The sequence below is a fragment of the Meriones unguiculatus genome, chromosome 1 (genome assembly GCF_030254825.1).
Source record: "Meriones unguiculatus strain TT.TT164.6M chromosome 1, Bangor_MerUng_6.1, whole genome shotgun sequence".
In the NCBI taxonomy this organism is placed as follows: domain Eukaryota; kingdom Metazoa; phylum Chordata; class Mammalia; order Rodentia; family Muridae; genus Meriones; species Meriones unguiculatus.
The window spans coordinates 8,329,123-8,348,377 of NC_083349.1; the positions used below are offsets into that span (position 1 = coordinate 8,329,123).

The following is a 19,255-nucleotide window of genomic DNA, read 5'->3' on the forward strand; positions in this document are numbered from 1 at the left end:
TTTTTTTTTTTTTTTGGCTGCTATGTTCTTATGAATACCGTAACTGATTACTCTTTTTGTTTTGCCTGTTGGGAACTTAGAACCAGACTTGTAGCCATCTCCAAGGGTTTAGACGAGTACCTCAGAGCCAGCCGCATCCTCTCTCCCAGCATCTACCCACCTTGTCTACCAGGTTTCCTTTTGCTTGCATGGAAAGTTAATGAGCATTTCAACATCCAGGAGGGTGTATTTTCTGAACAGTTCAGTCTAAACATTTTCTAAACAGTTCAGTCAAGAATGTTACCTACTAGTTCCTTCTCGAAAGTGCAAAATTGATTTATAGAAAAGAGGATTTGGGGATGGTTCATCTTCTGGGGTGTTTGTGTTGCTGATTTCTCCTTCACATGTGAGTGACTTTTCAATACTTATTTAACTTGTTGCACAGCCCTGTGATATTTCATGACCAGTTTTCCATTCTTCTTTCTCCTTCTTGCCCACTCTCCTGCCCTGTAGCTAGCCAACTTTGCATTCTGGCTTCTTAATTTTAAAATAAGAATGACTCTCACCCCTCTTTCCTGAATTCTTTGTTAGCATGTTCTGGTTTCTCTCCCCAGGTCTAACAGTGAGACCTCAACACCCAGCTTCTGCCCCAACTACATTAAAGTGATGTTTTCCTCATGAAGGGTAGCCTGACATGAAATGTGAAGGTTCCCCTGCGGAGTTAGGGGACAGGTAGGAAGGAGACATGGTCATCATCTTTTCAAGGAGATAGCAAGAGAGCCCTTGGGAAGAATTGAGTCTATGAAAGTGGTAAAGCATTTGCCTAGAAAGTGCAAGGAGCCAGGTGCCATCCCCAGCAGTGGAAACACACACACACACACACACACACACACGAGAAAGCCTTCTGGAAAAACTGAAGACTCACCTAAGCTTGCAGTCAGCCCCAAACAGCTACCCACGCTCCCTGGATGAGCTGATACATAAAAGATGAAGGTGATACCTGGTGTAAGAGACTCAATGACCTTTCATCTCCCGACTTATGCTGAGACTGAAGACTCCCATAACCCCCAGGGCTTCCTGGGGCCTCCAGCCTAGAGGGGTGTGGTATGCAAGGGCAGCGTGCATGGCTAGAGAGCAGAGGTACCTGACAGACACACAGGTAAACCGAGACTAATGTGCCCAGTTGTAAAGACACTTGCTAGTGAAGTTTCCAGGCTGGTGTGGAACAGAACCTTCCCAGGATCTGCCTGAAGTCAGCCTTGATGCTTCTTGCCAAGAAAGTCACGCTGACCCCCCTGTGCCCCAACTCAAACACAGGATGAGGCGAGTGACAGATCAAAGCCTGACAGTAGAAAGGGGTTTTTGCTTTTAAGGTAGTGGAAACATTTTTGCACTTGAGTGAGGCTGAGTGACAGGAGAGCTAGGAGCCCACGTCTGTAAAATTTATCAGAGAGATCGGCAATGTGCCGTTCCTGACCACAGTCAGAAGTCCTCCGTTGCTCCTCTGTGCTGAGGGTCTTCTTCTCAAATGAGTATGTGGTGTTGGACTTGGGCCGCACAGCTTCCCAACTCATAGAACATTAGGCAAGCCAGTGAGTGTGCCAGGATCAGTGCATGGGCCCCAAAAAGTGTGGAGCACCATGCTGTGTTGTGGAGCTGGACACGTGGGACTGCAGGCAGAAGAGCCAGTTGGGAATGGGCAGCCTGCATGAAGGGGCCTTCTTGGAAACAAGGCCCTTGTGGGTCTCACCCAGCCGCCTCACTGCCTACCATGTTAGAGTGAGTGTCACAGACTAGGCTAAAAGAAACAGAGCTTTACTGAGCCTGCCCATGTTTTAGCTGTATTTACACCCTCAGCATTCTCCCCTGGGCTATTCTGTGATCTGACCTACTTTCCTTTCCCACATGCTTGGGTAATTAGCAGCTCAGGGGTCCACAGCATGGCTGGGTGAGGAAGCTGTTATGGCAGCTGCTGGCTTCCCTGAAACCTGAAACCAGGACAGGGAACTTAGGTTTGTTTCTTGGAGTTTGAGATGGGGTCTCATGTAGTCCAGGCTGACCTTGAATTTGACATGTAGATGGAGATAATCTTTACCTCCTGATCCCCATGCCACTGCCATACCTGAGTGCTGTGATGATAGGTAGAAGCCGCCACGTGTGCCTGGCTAAGCTATCGTTCAAAACACGGCTATTGTGAGTGTGTTGGCGTACACCTTTGATCCCACTATTCGGGAGGCAGAGGCAGGCAGATCTCTGAATTTGAGGCCAGCCTGATCTACAAAGCGAGTTCTAGGATAGCCAGGGCTACATGGAGAAACTCTGTCTTCAAACCAAACAAATTGTGTGTGTGTAATTTATTTATTTAAATGTATGTGTGTATCACGTGTGTAGAACCTCAGAGTAGCCAGAAGAGAGCCCCAGGTCCCTTAGAGCTGGAGTTACAGTTCCAGGAGTTGGTTGTGGGCTACTGTGTGGATGCGGGGAGCCAACCCCCAGTCTTCTGTGTGAGGAAAAGGACCACCAAGCCATTTCTTTTCTTTTCTTTTTTTTTAAAGATTTATTTATGTATTATTTATACAGTGTTCTGTCTCGTGTGTCTGCACACCAGAAAAGGGCACCAGATCTCCTTACAGATGGGTGTGAACCGCCATGTGGTTGCTGGGAATTGAACTCAGGGCCTTTGGAAGAACAGCCAGTGCTCTTAACCTCAGAGCCATCTCTTGAGCCCCCCACCAAGCCATTTCTCTAGCCCTTAACTTTGTCCCAGACCTTTGTTACCCTGTGGGATGTGGAGCCTGGATCACAAGGTTATCTTGTGGTTACTGGGCTTTTTCAGGCTTGCTGCCAGTTAGTAACACAAGAATAAACCATCTGAACCACTGTGCATAGGCCAGGCTTGTAATATTACAGGGGTGTTAATATACAGTGGATTGCTAATTATTTTGGAAACCTTGGAGGCATTTCCTGGTTTATCTGTCGCTCTAGACTCTCTTGGTACATTAGTAACATAGGTGACAGGTGACAGAGTAGCCTATCCATGTGAGCTTGGCCTACCTTCAGGGCCCTGACTGTGCATGTGTCGAGGATGCAAAGACCTGCAGGGCTGTTGGAGGTGGTGTTTGAACGTGATGGGCACCGTTGATGGGATTCTAGAGAGGGCATACTGCTGTTCCTCCAAGGTAGGCCCGGGTGGAGGCTGGACCAGGAGTGAGGGGTGGAAGGATGGAAGGAGGAGCCAGCATGTGAAAGTCAGGAAAGCAGGGTACTCAGAGCCACCCTTGTGGACTTTACACATGACTAAAGGCACATGGAAGGACTGGGGACTGCACTGCAGCCTCAGCTCTGGCCAGGGCCTGGCAAGAGCCTCAGTACGTGTTTGAAAAAATGAGAGAGCAAGCTAGTGGGATGCTGCCTGAGGCATTTTAAAACTTCTTGGTGAATCTGGGCTTTCCTGTCCTACAAATCCATACAGATCAATGAATTGACTTCACATGATTTGGGGTTAAGATGGGGGAGGTAGGAAGGGGAACAGGAGTTGGGTATTGAGTCACAGCGATTATGGGAACTGTTACAATGTGTGTGTCTTCAGGCCTCTGGCTACCACTGTCTAGGCATCCTATTTAGTATGAGTTCAGGTTTTCTGACTTCGCTCTTTCTGTTACCCATTCTTGGCCCCACCAGTGTATCTGAAGCAGCGTGTCTTAGTTGGGCTGCTGCAACAAAAGCAGCATAGACTCAACATCTTTTTCTCATAGTCCCAGTCCTGGGCTGGGAGTCCCAGACCAGGGTGTGCAGACAAGCAAGACCTCTGGGGCTTCTTCTGGCTTACAGATAGCTACCTTCTTGCAATACTTTCATGAGGATGTAGGAGATTACATGACTCTTTTCCCTTTTATAAGGGCACTAAGCCCATTTTGACAGGGCCTGTAATGATGTTATCTAACCTTTATCACCTGCCATAGGCCCTTCCTCTGAATTCTGGTGCACTAAGGATTAGTGCTTGTTTTTAAACTCTGCTATATTTGGGGTTCCTTAAATCCTCTCCCTTATAACCCCCCGCCCCCCAGATAAGAGAGAGAAGGTTAGAGGGGAGAGGAGGCGCAGATCTCTTTACTTCTCCCAGATGTTTAGAATCACATGGGTTCTTTTGGGGCTATATCAATCTCCATCAGCAGCAAACGCAGCAAGCAGTCTCCTCCAAGCCTAGTCAGCATCAGAAAGTATTAATTAAGGGCCTGAGTGGCTCTTCAGTAGAGAATCACACAGCAACATTTCAGCTGTCATCACCTTTAAAGGTGCCCAAACTTTGTCAACCATGATTTTGGGGCCCACTTTTAGTATCAGTGAGGTGATATTATACACTACACAATATGTCACTATATTGTAACTGTGTGGTTGTTGGGATTCTAAATAGAAGCACTTGACTATATTATTGTATTAGTGTTCTACTCAGGTAACATGGTCCTAAGAAAGGAGGGCCTGGTCCCAAGAGTTCATGGATTGTATATAGCTTAATTTCCCAGTATCCTTCCACAGTATTATGCCCATTTGTCTATGTCCTAGCCTGAGTGCTTAGGCATTTGGTTCAAGGGCATATAACCAATGAGGGGGGAGAAAGTCAAGATTTGAACTCTGCTGTCATTTCAAGGCCTTCACTTTTGGCAGAACCTGCTGACTTACTAAGGGCAAAGACATTCTGACAGCCCTGTGACCCTGCTTGCCATGCACAAACCAACCCCAGAAGGTTCTGGTTGTAACCCAATCACCCCAACTCTGGAAGTCCCAGCACACCAGTCAGAGACAAGGAATGGTGAAGGACAGAGTTAATTAATGTGGCTCTGTTGGAAAGAGCAGATAAAGGATTTGGTGACTCCAAGTCTATCTCCATTGGATTGACGGGAACTTTTATACTTTATAAGGAAACGAAGCGGGGTCAGGGAGGGTCAGAAGAGGAGGGCTGGGTTCACCTCACTGAGAGATCTGTGATCCTGGTCAGGCCAAGAGGCCATTATCTCAGTTCTTCTTCTGCCTAGAGCTCTGAACACCTCGATATCACTGTTGTGCCTTGAAGGGATCAGTCTGGTTCCCATGAAGTGTGATTCCCTCTCACTTTGAGGAGACAGCCTGGTTTCCATTTTGAGGAGGACTGTCTGGGTCCTGTGGAGTGCTTTAGGCCCTGTTCCTGATGTAACCTCACCATCATGGACACTCTCCTCCTTTGGGTGTGTGTGTGTCTTGCAAGCATCACCAGTGCTTGGGGGCCATTTCAGTTGGTTCTTTGTCATAAAGATGTCAGTCAGTCCAGAATCCAGGGCCACTGTGGAAGATTGATTCTAGAAGCAGAAAGTTAAAGAGGTGAAATAGAGGCAGTGAGGGTCAAAATGGGGTGAGTTCAGGCTGGGGATTCCCTCCTTTTGCTTCTCCTTTTCTCCATGTATTTTCCCAGTGTGTAACCTAACTGAAATCTGTACACTACATGCCCAGGAATAGGGTCCCTTCCCTGAGAAGAAGCTACGTTAGCATCCATGATTTTTTTTTTTTTGACTACACACTGTAGGGTTCTTTTGGATCCCCAACTGCAGACTCAGTGGAGTGGGGAATCTGTTTTAAAAATAAAGAGCTCCCTTCCCCTCCCTGCGTCCTTGCCACCAGATATCACTAGTGTTGACAATGAGTGATGGCCTCCTTGGAAAGTGCTGCCCTATTGACCGTCTCCACAAGACAGGCGCCATTGGTTGCTATTTTCATTTAAATACAGAAAGAAACCTCAATGTTTCCTGGAGATTTCATGTCACTGATTCCTGGGAAGCATTTCTGATGGTGTGGTGTTTTGACACAGAGAAGAAATATGGGCCCCAGAAATTGAGCTGGCCCTCAAGCTTTGCCGTTTATAGGGAGTAGAGATTCTAGATGTGCTAGCCTGAGCAGACATGCCTAGCCACACTTTTAAAACAGTCAGTACATTGGATGGAATCTTAAGGTGTGCTGAGTACCTTCATGTTGATTTTGTTGTGTGCATTGAGCATTTTTATTTTCATCATCTTATTATTTTGGGCTGTAATGCACATATTTGTTATGAGCTAACTGCCATGTGGGCAGAGGAATTGTAAAAAGTTAGAAGAGGCCTTCGACTCCCCCACAGGCAGTTGTGTTTGAGTTCAGTTGTTCAGGGCTCAGAAAGCCATTGCACCAAATGTAATCGGCGGGGTAGGGGGGCAGGGGGGAGTTGCAGGGTGGTGGTGGGCGGCTGCTGCTGCTGCTGTTGCTGGGGTGATGCATGTTCCCAAACCGCCAGCACTTACAGGGGAGATAGACTGCTTTTCTGGTTGCCTCCAGTGAGAAGGCTCAGAGTTGAACTGTGGAGACTTTCAGAGCTGGAGTCTGGAACCTGGCTACTTCTCAACAGGGAAATGGGGTCTGGCACCGTATGTCCCCTGGCATCTAAGCCAGCCTGTGTTTAGGATCAGAGATAAGATTTTCTATGTCCCTCACAGCTACCTTTCCCCTGTGCATTCTTGTTCTATGAGGAGGGCTGACTCAGGGGTGCAGCCTGCATAGCATAGTGTATTGTCTTTGTAGAAAGTTCTTTCGGTAGCCAAAGACCAGAATGCAGACCCAGCCCCTGAAAGTGGCCCTATGACTCTTTCCCTCCAGCTTTCCCTAACCACCGCAGACTTGTCAGACTATGACGGTTATCTTTGGAGGCCTGGCCTTGGTAGGCTGGAAGCCTGGGAACCACGCCAGGTCACTGCCCCTGGGGCAGACTTCTGCCCCAGCCGTGTGGTCTGAAGAAAGTTCAGGTGGGCAGTCCTCAATTTCCACTGCATCCTGTTTTACTGGTTCTGGCGGCCCTCCTAGGGACCTGTTCCCCACCCTTGTCAATTGCTAGACCACCTTGCCCCGCCCTCTGGGGGCCTCATGTAGCCTGTGAGCTGCGTATTTGCATCTCAAAAGACACACTACACTAGCAGGCAGTCTAGGCTAAGCTGGAAAGCTGCAGCTTGGTGTGTGAGCAGAGGGAGGGTCTTCGCCCTCCTCCCATCAGTTTCCGGAGCTTTGTGAAGATGCAGGCGTCAGGCCGCTTGGTGGTGGTGACATCATCAAGTCCCAGTACACGGGCTGAAAAGGGGCTTTAAGATAAAGGAGAAGATTCTTTCCGACCACGCCAGAGCTCGGGCTCACACTGCCTCCTCTCAGGGAGCTCCACGCGCAACGGCCACGCTCACGCGCACACCTAGGCGCGCTCCCGCCAGCTGCACTCGTGCGCGCACACTTCCTCGGTGCTCGCCCCCCCCTGGGCCGGCTCCGGCCTCGAGCCGCAGCTCCCAGTCGCCGCCACCACCACGGATGCCAGCAGCTGCTCCCATCTGCAGTGCAGCAGCTCCGGCCGCTGGCCGGCCCGCCCCGGGCTGGAGGAACCGAACCAGGACGCTGGCCCTGCTCGCGGCTAGCCTGCACGCCAGGGCTCAGCGAGGATGGGAGGGTCGCAGTCCCTGCAACCAGCCCCAGCCAGTGACCTGAACCTGGAGGTTTCTGAGGCCATGTAAGTGCAGTGCTCTGCCTCCCGGAGCCCCCGGGGGGAGGAGATGCTGCCCCGCTTTGTTAGTGCTTCTCTCCCCCATGCGGTGCAGCGTGAAGCCTAGGCTGGCCTAGGAAGCCTTGCAAGGCTTTACCTGGTGGCTGCTGCTTGTGTTTTGTGTCCTATCTGGACTGAATATCTTATAGTCCCGGGATACTCCTGGAGCAGAAATAGCCCTCTGGAATTCGGTTTTGGTTGTTCAGTAGGAGGGTGCATGGTGGGGGCTTCTGCGTTATCAGCATCTTTTCCTCTGCACCCGCCCCCCCCTCTTCCCCCTGGTATTTCCTGCTAGGGAACCGGAGGCATCAAGGAGAGAAGGCCTCCTCCTAGGAGTATTGTGCATGTTGGGAACGGTGCTGGATCAGCTACTGGCGTGGCAGGACAGATGGCATAGCGCTCAGAGTGCTAGTCCAAGCATCACCCCTATACTCTCCTACGAACACTGAGGACAAGGCCGCTTGCTATTATTAGCAGAGACAGCCAAACAGCCTTGTCATTGGTAGAAGCAGTGCCTGACTATGCATCGATCCAGGAATCCGATCCTTTCTCTAAACCACAGTGCTAATGCGCTCAGAAGTGGATTTTTATCCTGATGAGTATTTGTTACAGTTGCTGTTTTTGTTATGGTGGTTTCCTCCATTATGAACCCAGGCTTCCTTGGGGGATGGGGCTTATTGACGAGGTCTGCCTGGCCAGGTCACAATTCAGCAAGTAAGGCTGCTGTCCAAAGTGGGCCTGCCCGTCCCCTCTGAAGTCTGCTCCCCCTTTCCAAAGAGGAGAATATTTCTGGAGACTTGAGAGGCGAGGGTGGCAGAGCAGTGTGGGTTCTTATGAGTATTTGATATGTAGATTAAAAGATAGCAGGAACTGGTCTTCGTGTTGGAGTAGGGTTTGGGTCCCACGGGAGGTGAGGGGGGAGGGCTTCCACCCTCCCTGGGCTTCAGTGAGAAGCTGGACCCATGTGGTGATGTAATGCGGCCGCGGTGGTTTTCCAGACTCTGGCTTTTGAACAGCCAGTCATTCTGAGGAGCAGGTGTGCGTCCATCGCTTATCTTCATCCCCGTAACTTGAGAATGCCCTATCTTACAATGGAGGTATATTGTGTTTGGGAGTTTTATGGTATGAGCCTTGTGCCTCGCTGTCCTGTCCATTCAGGTGCAATAGTGTTAGGTGTGTGGTAATCATACTGCCTTATAGGACTCGAGAAAAGAAAATTTTCAGCCTCAATTTTTCAAAGTCTGTGAACTGGAAATCAGTGACACCACCTCTGTAGCTAGCACAGCTGATAACCTCCCAAAGCACTGGAGGGACCCGAAAGGATCGTGTGCCCCTAGGCTTGGGAAAATGTGCTCTTCAGCCATTGGAAATTAAGCTCCCCGGACCCCGCCTTCAATCCTGGTTGATATACTGCCCTGTGTTCTGGAAGCTGAAGGCTGCGCTTGGAGAGATTCTGTTAGGTAGATGTTCTTTCAGATAATCGTCTTTAAGGGTTTGTTCTGTGGGTATAGTGGCAGTAAAGTAAAAGTTGAGGCCCAGTGGCCACCTTGGGAGGGAAGCTGCTCATCCAGTATTTTCGTGGTCTACTTGGTCCATTTTTACCACTTGAGGCTTCTGAAACATCTTAGAGTACAGTTGTTAAGATGGTATGTTTACTCATTCACAAAAATTCCCACCTTCTGTTCCCCAACATAATCATAATAGAAGACCCGAGAGAGGGAAGTAGTTTGGGAGATGTTGTTCCTAATGGCTAGAGCCTATACAGCCCCTCTCTGAGTAATGGGAACACTTGTTTCCCCTATAGATGTGCTGTGTCCAACCTCGACGTTTAAAAAGAAAAGAAAACTAAGAAAGCAGCTCTTCCCTGTGTAGGCGTGGTGTTTCCACAGTAGTATGTATGAAAGTGCATGCCACGAATGGTGCAGAAGCACCGCAGAAGTGCTTCCACTGTGAGGTGATGTCGGGGTCAAGGTTGAAGGTGAGGTGAGCTCACCTGCTGCCAGTTGCAGTCCACAGCAGCAGGAGTTGAGTGAGCGCTCCTTTTTCCTGGGTGAAAGCTGGGTTTACAGAGGACCACAACTGACGGTGTGACGGTGAAACCGAAAGAGGAGGGGGAAGTACCTGAAAGACTTTGAAGGTTCTCGCTTAGATAGTAAGCTTCCATGCTGAGGGTATGTGGGGTGAGGAGAACGAGGTAGAGGGTGAAGTAGCCAGTCCCTCAAAACCCTGAGGCGGTACACAGACTGTAGATCAGCCTCTGGCAGAAGTGCAGGGTCTCAGGCTCCACCCAGATCCAAATCTTTTTCTTAACTAGTGCCTAGTAAACATTCCTATGCAGCTTGGGGTAGAGTTTGAGAAGGCCTAGGCCAGTTATAGCTCCTCCCTGTCCAGGTCTTTGTGAAACCACCGGCTGCTCCTTTATCCTGCCTGGGAAGGAAGTTCTCACAGCAGCGATAACCACTTCCAAATGGAAGAAGGGTAGCGAGGAGAGGGAGCATCCCACCCTAAAGTACCTCTCATGGAGGGTGAAAGAGTCTGTTGATGATCCTCCTTTCCAAAGGGAGCCCCCGGGATGTGGCTTCCTCTGAGTGAAGCAGCAGCAAGCACTTAGTCATCAGTTCCGGGACTTCCCCAACTTCTAACCCCCTTCCTCGAAAGTCAGCCCTGGCAGCCGGTGCACCTGAAACAAAGTGGGCAGGGGCTCTCCTGCAGGGCAGGCTGCTGGGAGACTTGAGAACAGTCTGCAAATGTGGAAAGCCGTGGGGATGTGGTGCCCAGAGGATCCACAGAGACAAGGAGGAGAAGCCAGAGAGATGGGAAGGATGAGTATCAGCAGAGGGGGTAAAGGTGAACAAACAGAAAGTGGAATATAGGGCTGGCAAGATGGCTCAGCCAAAAAGGTGCTTCCCACCAAACCAGACGACTTGAGCTGTCTCTCCAAAGTTGTCCTGTGACTTCCACACATGTGCCATGGTACACATGTGTGTGCGCACACTCACTCACACACACATACACATAAATAAGTAAATAGAGTAAAAGTTTGAAATGATGGTGTTTTATTATGGAGTCAGACAGTCTTAAGTTTCAGAAAGTATTTTTTACTTTGGATATTCTTACTGGGCACACCTAGAACCCCCACCCTCATCCCAAATAAGCTATGAAGTTATCTGTTAAGCCCCAAAGGCTCCTTGTGGGTGTCATCTCTTCTGCCATCATTCCTAGGTAGCGGCACCCTGGCTTTGGCCCGGTACCCAGATCCACAGGGTTCCCCTCTACCATCTTGGAGGTGGAGGAACTAAAGGGGCAATACTATTCCATGGCCTGATAGTAACTCCTGGACATGCAAGGGGACATACAAAGATCTCTTTCTGCTGGGGTCTTGGTTTGGGGGTATCCTTGTTGCTGATAGGGTAGGGTTTGAGGTTTTAATCAAGTATGAATGACTCTGCAGGTGAGTGTCCCATCAAAGTCAGGAGAGTCAGTGCTTTTCTTCCCTCACTCTGGTTCTTTCTAGTGTCCACAGTCTGTTTCTATGACTATATCGCTGGTTGCCTAGGAAACTGCATTAGCCTAAAATATGATTGGCTCTTTTTGTCAGATGAATTACTGGAGCTACAGCAATACTGCGGGTCAGCAAAGGATGCAGAACAATTCCGTTCTTGCCCCCTTAAGCTTAACAGGGTGGACTTGGGTGTTGAGGACAATTGTCCCCCCAAAAACCAATTGTTCGCAGACCTCCTGCTTTTGTTTTGGTAAGGGGAGGCCAGCTGAACACAAAGAACTAAGTCTGACCTGCTCTCACATGCCCATCCCCTATTGGTTGTGCTCGCTCAGGTGACTTTGCACTGTTTATATTTATGAATTCTCTTAGCAGTTGCTTCTGCAGGGCAGGTGGGTGCAGTTTGTCAGTGCCAGACGTGGGGACTGAGCTGGCTGAGGCAGACTCCATGCCAGGAGGGAAATGTTCTTTACTTAGCCTTGCTGAGGAGACTGAGAATCAGCAGAAACTTTTGTGCAGACTGTCAGGCTTTTTTTTTTTTTTCCTTAAGACAGTGTCTCATGTATCCATACTGAACTCAAACCTGCTGTGTATCTGAGGATACCTTGAACTTTTGCTCTTTCTGCCGATACGTCAGTAATGCTGGGATTACCCCAAACCCTGTTTATGGAGTGCCGGGTGACTGACTGGTCCTCTTGCATGTCAGGCAAGCACTCTCTCAGCTGAGCTATCTCACCAAGCTCTGCAGGGCTTATTGTTTTGTTTTTCCAGACAAGGTTTCTCTGTGTAGCCCTGGCTGTCCTGGAACTCTCTCTGTAGACCTGGCTGGCCTCTCTGCAGGGTTTTTGTTTTTTAATTTGTTTGTTTGTTATAGAAATATTGTATTCATTAACTTTAAAAGTAAATTTTATCGATGAGGAAGCTTCTGTATGATTAAATGTCAGGGGTAGAAAACTATAAAGGGTCAGGTGGTAAATGGCTCTGCTCTTAGAGTGCAAAGCTGCTATAGCTAATATATACCTTACTGTTCCCATAAAACTTCATTCATAAAAAGCAGGCCGTGGGTTATAGTTTGCTATGTCTGTAAAGAAGATTGATACAGCGCTCAGACCTGTGTTTCCTGTCCTGCTCAGGAATCTTTGAGACTTTAACCTAGTATGTCCTGACAGATCCCTCGTGCAGGCCTTTCCCCTTCAGGGCACCGTTTTTGTTCAGCATCATGTCTTCTCTAGGATTTCTTATGGAGAGCTCAGGCTTACGAGGCCCAAGAACTTTGGTGCCTTCATTCCCTCAAGAGCAAGACAAGGCTGGGTGCCTGCTGCTCAGAGATTGGGGACTTGCCTAGCTCCAAACAAACAGAGATAACGGAGCTGGAGGGAGGGTTTGATGTGTGAGATTGTAGGAATCCTATTCTCCACAGTGGGGTCAGGTAGAGCCTTGGGGGATGACATGGCCCTAGGGGATTTGCATCCTTAGGAAAAAAACCCCTCACTCTTGTGTCCGTGGGGCAAGAAGGGAACCCTTGCCTGAACTGGTTTAGGCTTGGCTCTCCCAGGCTCCAAGGCCATGAGAAATAACTTCATTATTTTTAACCACTCATTTAGTGGTGTTTTATTTTAACATCAAACAGACTAAGACAGACATTCTGAGGTCTTCCACATCCCATCATTGTGTTAGTGTTGTCCACCTTGGAGCTTCCTGTCACCAGGGCTCATGGCAAATGTGGCATCTCCAAGGCAGGGAAGACTCCCCCTTCATCTACTCAGTGTCTGGGGTTCCCTTCTTCCCAGAGTCTAGAGCTTCTGTGTTGTTTTGGAGGACCATGACTAATTATGGCCCCTGTATGCCTTTTAACCCCATAGTCTAGACTTCCTGCCCTAGTATCTGCCCTGTGGTGCCTCCCTTTAGCCAGGCCTCATTGTTCCCTACTCTCCGGGCCACCATCGTAAGTTTTAGGAGGGTGTGGACATAGCCACACCTACCCTTTCTAGCTGCAGCTCCCACAGCAGGTACTTTCCTTTCTGTCCCCTTTCCTCCCTCCCCGGCTTCTTCTGGGAGGTGGCTTTCTTTCCCTAAAACTCTGAAGTCCTGCTTGCCAAATCTAGGTCACTCTGGTCCTTTGGTTTTTAATAAATCTCTGTCTCTCTGCTTCTCTCCCCTCACCCCCCTCTCTCTCCCTCTGTGTGTGTATATGTGTGTGTGTAAAAGTGAGTGAAGGTCAGAGGATGATATGTGGGAGTCAGTTCTCGTCTTTCACCAAATGGGGTCAAAGGATCAAATTTAAGTTGTCCGGCTTGGTGGCAAGATTCTTTACCAGGGGAGCATCTTGCTGGGTCTCGTCGTATTTGCAGGCAATTAGAGCACAAAGCAACATGATGCTACTACCATTTCTTCCTGAGCTGGGATGAGCTATATGCATGCCGTAACCCTTGAGTCCTCTAGAGCCCCAGCCTGTTCCATCAAATCCTCTTTTAGGAGGCGTCTTCTGTCCCCAACCACTGCCCATCTGGAAGTGCAGGGAGGACCCCAGGGAAATTCAGGAATGCCACACAACCCCAAAGGGCACAGCCAGCTCTCAGTCCTAAGGCCACCCAGATCTCCCCACATAATGAGGATGCAACTCCAAATGACCCAAAGGCCACTCAGTGATACTCTGCAAACACCATGTGATCTCTTCTTTGAGTACCTTTTTTTTTTTTTTTTTTAACTTGGATGTAAACCTCGATCTGGCCCATGCCTCCTATTGCCCAAGTACTGTCCCCTGCCACTCCTCATCCCCTCCCCCATCCTGACTTCCAAGTGCTTGAGCCAAACTCAGTGCTGACCTATGTCACTGGCCCTACAGGCCCCTTCAGGGCCCTGCCCTTGCTCCTGCCTGTTGCATTCCTCCTGGCCAGCAGAGTCTGTGGAAGCATCACTTCCCCCACACAACTCCTATCCTGCTCTCTAATCTAGTCTCACTGATTGAAGACCCCATGGTACGTGCAGCCCGTGCACAGAGACTAGGGGTGTGCTAGTGGCCAGCCCTGTCCATCTCCTCGTGTATCACCTTGCCTCCTACCCATAATACACACAGTTGGTCTTCATTCTTCATCTGCTGCCATGATTTGGCTACCCAAGCTCTCCATTTCCCTTGGCTGCTCTAGTGCCGTCTTCCATTTCTGACCAATAACAGTGCTACATCTTTGAGTATAGCAGACAGATTTCTCACACTCCTCTGACACAGGCAACAGAACATACCTCTAGGAAAGCCTGGATGAGCCCAGACAGCCCGGAGTCTTTTCTCTCCTCGCCCCTACCCCATTATGCCAGGAGTTAAGCTCTGGATCTCCATCACATTTACAGAAATAGGAGACAAACATGCAAACCAAGACAAGGCATAAAGGACAGATGGCACCCTGACAGAAGGGCTGGGCAGGCAGGTTTATAGGGCTCAGTGCTGTCCTGTCCATCTTCATTGAGAAGCCCTCTTGCTATGAACAGCTGAGAAGAGGAACACCATGACATCTCACAATCCATCAGCAAGTTGCCACTTTCGTTTTTCTGCTGTATTAAAAATTACTGTTGCCCAGGATCTCACTCACAGCCACAAGATAAAAATACTGAGTTCCTTCTAGACTGGGAGATGAAGGCAAGACAACATGTGATGTAACAAATGAGCATTAGCTTTGCTTTTTATATTTGTATGAATTCGGCGACCTGTCATCCATTTCTGCACTGGGCTTGCGGCGCTATGTGTGAGGAAGCACTTGGACTGCAAAGGGCCATGTGGCTTGTTTTGTTTTGTTTGTTCTTTTAATTTTTTTTTTTTTTTTTTTTTTTGAGTTTCCAGTGTAACACTGTAGTTTTAGGCCGGACTTTATAGATACTTGGTATGCCTTCTCTGCAAGTAAGTAGTTGAGTAATGGGGAAACAGGAACTAGAAACACAGCTGCCAAGGGCTAAGACAAAGGGGGCGGGAGATGTTGGATAGAGGGCTCAGACTTGCAATTAGACTGGGGGATTGTGTTGGGACATCTGTTCAGTTTCGTCACTATAGACTCCTGAACAGCAGTTCTCAATCTGTAGGTCACGACCCCATTGGGGGTCAAGCAACCCTTTCACAGGGGTCTTATCTCAGATGTCCTGCATATTAGATATTTATATTATTATCCATATCATATTCACATTATAATTCATAACAGTAACAAAATTACATTTAAGAAGTAGCAACAAAATAATCTTATGGTTGGGGTGGTCACCACAAATGAGGAACTGTTTTAAAGGGTCCCAGCATTAGGAAGGTTGAGAACCACTGCTCTTGAAACTTACCAAGAGTAGGTCCTGGAGAGATGCTCAGCAGTTAAGATACTTGTTGCTTTTGCAGAAGACTCTGGTTTGGTTCCCAGCATCCTTAGGATGGCTCATAACCGTCTGTAACTACAGATATAGATAATATAGATAGAGATAGAAATAATACAGATGGATGGATGGATGGATGGATGGATGGATGGAATTTTAACTACCCAAAAGAAGACAATAAAAACTACCACCAGGGCAAGATTTCATACACATTTCACAACTAATTTTATCTCGTGGTCCTTACACAGGCCAATGAAGTTCTCTTCCTTGTTTTCAGCAAAGGCAAAAGGAAAGGAATGCTAACCCCACTTCCCTACTGACTTACTGAGGTGGGCAGCCCACACTGCCCATGCCACATGCCTATGGAAAACCCACTGGAGGAACTTGTCAAAGCATGTAGTACCCCTTGTAGTAGACAGGCCTGTCAGTGTTCTCTGGGTGTGCTCTCTACTCCTTATCTACGGAGCAGTAGGTCAGACTGTTTGAACATCCTGGGCCCATGCCACCCGCTCTGCTGATCCAGGAACACACAGGTCACAGGTATGACCCGGAGTGACACTGATTGGAGAAACAAAGAGGAAACTCAGCCTTCCAATCAGGAGAAAAGGGTATCTGTGCTGTTCACTGTCACACAGACATGGCCGACAACATGGTGTCACACTGGGAGCAGGGCCGGAGGGAATAACTCATTGACTGTGGCCACCACACAGCCATAGCTTCTGTCCTGTCTTTGAAAGCAGGCAGCTGGCAGCCCAGGGCTTTGGAGTTTGGGGCCAGCTCCAGACTGCAGTCAGCTGGTGAGTGAGAGCTCTGGAAGTGGTCAGCACTCAAATTATGTTATGCAAGCGCAACTCAGTCATGCTCATCCTTCTACCCCTCTTTTTCTTTCTTTCTTTCTTGTTTTTTTTTTTGACTGTCTGGGCAGGAGAGACTTGGAAAACTACTACATCTGGCCATTGTACTGTTCACCCTCATCCCTCAGCAGCTGAGCACTGAGGCATGGAACACTCCTTCCTTTATTTCTTACACACAGATGATCCAGCTGACCAGGGACTAAAAGGCCCTGGGAAACTGCTAAAAGTCCGGAGTCCCCAGACTATCCCTTGCCTTTCTCTGCCCCATATTCGCTTCTCTCAAGCTTTTCTCTGGCATCAAAGATGCTCGCTCTAGCAGTTGTCCCAGGCTTCCTATGGCCCTCCAGTTAGGGCAGGAGACAGGTCTTGACCTCTGCTTGGTCTACAGACTGACGTTTGTGGACCAAGTAGAGGCCCAAAGCCTGACGCCTGCTCTCCCCAGGACATTTCCCCTTCTATCTGGCCTCCAGGTCTTGGTGGCGCAGACAGTTGAGAAGTTGAAGCTCAGAACTGCCCCAGCAGCTAGAAGACTGTGAGGGGTTACAGAGAGAGAAGCAGCTCAGAGACCCTGGGAAAGTCAGCCTTGGTGTACAAAGGCGGTGACATTAACCACACAAGCCTGAGGCTTGAGAGTTTGGGGTTTCTCTGTGGGAGAAGCAGTTTTCTAAAGCCTCTGTGGCAATTACTCTGGTGGAATCCCACCCACCAATCACAGGAAACCTAATTTTTTTTTTATTTTTTTGCTCTTTTTTTTTTTCTCTTTAAGTCCCTTTTATTTCATTTTCTACTTGCAACCAAAGCTACTGCCACAGGCAAAGTCCAGATATTTCTCCTCAGACAATACCATACCAACACCTGCACTTAATGCTCTTCACGTGGACAGCCTTGCTTAGAGCACACAACTCAACCACTAGAGCTGGTGGTTAAAGTTAAGATTGCCTCACAGATACAGATAGGTACGTGATCCTCACACACACCCTGCATTACCCCCAAGTAGCCTCTGTTTACCCTCTGTGCACTTGAGCCCTTCACAGCCTCCAAGAGACTAATGCTCACTCTCCCAGCAGCCCTGTACCCCAGGAAAGCCTTAGGGCCACTCATGCAAGTAAGTGTGCATTCGAGGAGTCTCTCCTGAAAGAATCTGTCCTGACCTACGGGTGTGTGCATGTTCTCCCTAAAGCAAAGCTAGCCTCCGGAGGGAAAATCCTTCCAGACACCTCCCTGTAATGTAGAACAAAGAACAATTAGCAAGTTCCACTGTGGCTCCCACAAATGACAATGGTAGGCTAGGGCCTTTGATCCAGCTGCTTCTGATGCTGCCCAGACCCACATCTGAACCACATTTAGGAGGACTCCGCTGATGACTGGATTCCTCTCAGTGGCCAGCAGCAACAGAGAGCAACCCACGTGGCCACCTCCTGTTAGATGTTCCCCCTCCGCCTGAGGTCTTCCAACCTAGCTCAGCCTGCACTGCCCACCTCCCTTAGAGCCAAACTCCAGTATCCCAAAGAGACAAAAAGGGAGAGAGAAAGAGTCAACCTCGAGCTAAGGTTCAGTGGAGGCCTGGGCCTAAGCTGGTCATTTTTAACTGCAAATGAACTTCTCAGTATGTTTTCTTATAGAGTGAGAGTCTATAATCTCAGCGAGTCTCCCTGATGGTAAGGATGTCTGCTTTCAGTTTGCCAAAGATACAGCCTGTCTAAAACTAGTTTTCAGCAGATTGTATGCTACAGGCAAACTTTTAAAATGACTACCTGATTCTCTGTGAATCCTGGTGAGAAACCTAAGAGGGTTTTTTTTGTTTTTGTTTTTTGACAAATGTACTTCTTGTGAGATTAAAACAACTTCTGTTTAAGAAAAAAAAAAAAGCAGAAGAAAAACTCTGTAGGAGTGGGATGTAGCTGGGTGGCAGTGTCTTCCTAACACTCTGGCAGAGCTAGCCCCGAGGGAGAATACTTCTGGCCAACTCTAGGCAACTCCCTGTAATGTAGAACAGCAATCCTGGGAGGCCCTGTCTCTCAAGGAGTGTACACAGTGACAGCACTTTTCTCTGATCGCACTTGGCTGACCACGGGCAGGCTGGTGACATGGCTCAGTGGGTAAAGGAATCACCCCTGAGCCAGAGGCTCGCGTGGTGGAAAGGGAGAGAGCGAGCACACTAAAGCAGTTGTGGGTAAAGAATCATAGAATTAAGCACCAAGTTCAACTTGGATATTTAGTCAGAACTGTAATCGGACAGGAAGTGCCTGACATTGTGTACAGTCTTCGAGATGCAGGCTCTTGTGTTCCCAAGATGAGGTGACCTTACTGACGTAAGACCCAAAGAGCATCGAATCTGATTGTCACAGAGCTGGGAACTAAGGTTCCGGGCTGAGAAGAACTGTGAAGAGTCAGGATGGAGGTGGGATGGAGGCTGGTGGAGAGCACACACTGGCTTTTACCACTTGGGAGAGCCTGGTAGGTAGGTCTGCCAGGAGGCCTGGATGTGGGCAGCCGTAGGGATGACCATTTGTTGGGACAAGTGAGGAGTCATGAAGCTGTGGCATGGGGCTCACCTTGAGTTCAGACAGTTTTAGGTCTAACTGTCCTGAGGTCCTCAGCCAGGGCAGATTGCTGGTGTGAGGACAGAGAACAGTGACTGTGAAGGTGAGAAATGACAGCAGTTTAGACACGTGAAGGAAGTAAAGGTAACAGGTGTTGGAGGGAGGACAGTAACCCCAAGTTATAAAGCCCAGGTGAGTTTTGACTAAAATAATTTACTTTTATTTGCCGTGTAATTGATACAGGGAAGAAAATATTTTCATAATTCTAAGAGATTCTCAGTTCCCTATATGCCAGTTTGTTTAATAGCAACTAAAATACCAGAACCATAGTCAATGTTTTAAGCCATCTTGGATTTCAAGTACCTGTAACAAACTCCAATGAACAGATAGAATTCCCCTCACTGTCTGAAGGTTAAGGGCTTTGTGACAATAATCCAAATGAGTCATCACGGACTCGCATAGC

The 19,255-nt window shown here is 48.6% G+C and overlaps 1 protein-coding gene across 6 annotated transcripts in view; it reads left to right on the forward strand.

The window, feature by feature from the left end:
- The window catches only part of Tacc2 (transforming acidic coiled-coil containing protein 2), a 181,457-nt gene that overhangs the window by 104,307 nt on the left and 57,895 nt on the right, over positions 1-19,255 (forward strand). Inside the window, exon 1 of one of the 6 annotated variants that reach the window (XM_060381079.1) lies at positions 7,061-7,522. The exons of 3 other annotated variants lie outside the window; for them this stretch is intronic. In XM_060381079.1, coding sequence (XP_060237062.1) covers positions 7,455-7,522 — 68 coding nt within the window. In that variant the 5' untranslated portion in view covers positions 7,061-7,454. Of the gene's footprint in view, positions 1-7,060; positions 7,523-19,255 lie in introns of those variants that run through there. 2 more of the 6 variants (XM_060381084.1, XM_060381089.1) reach the window with 2 other exon arrangements.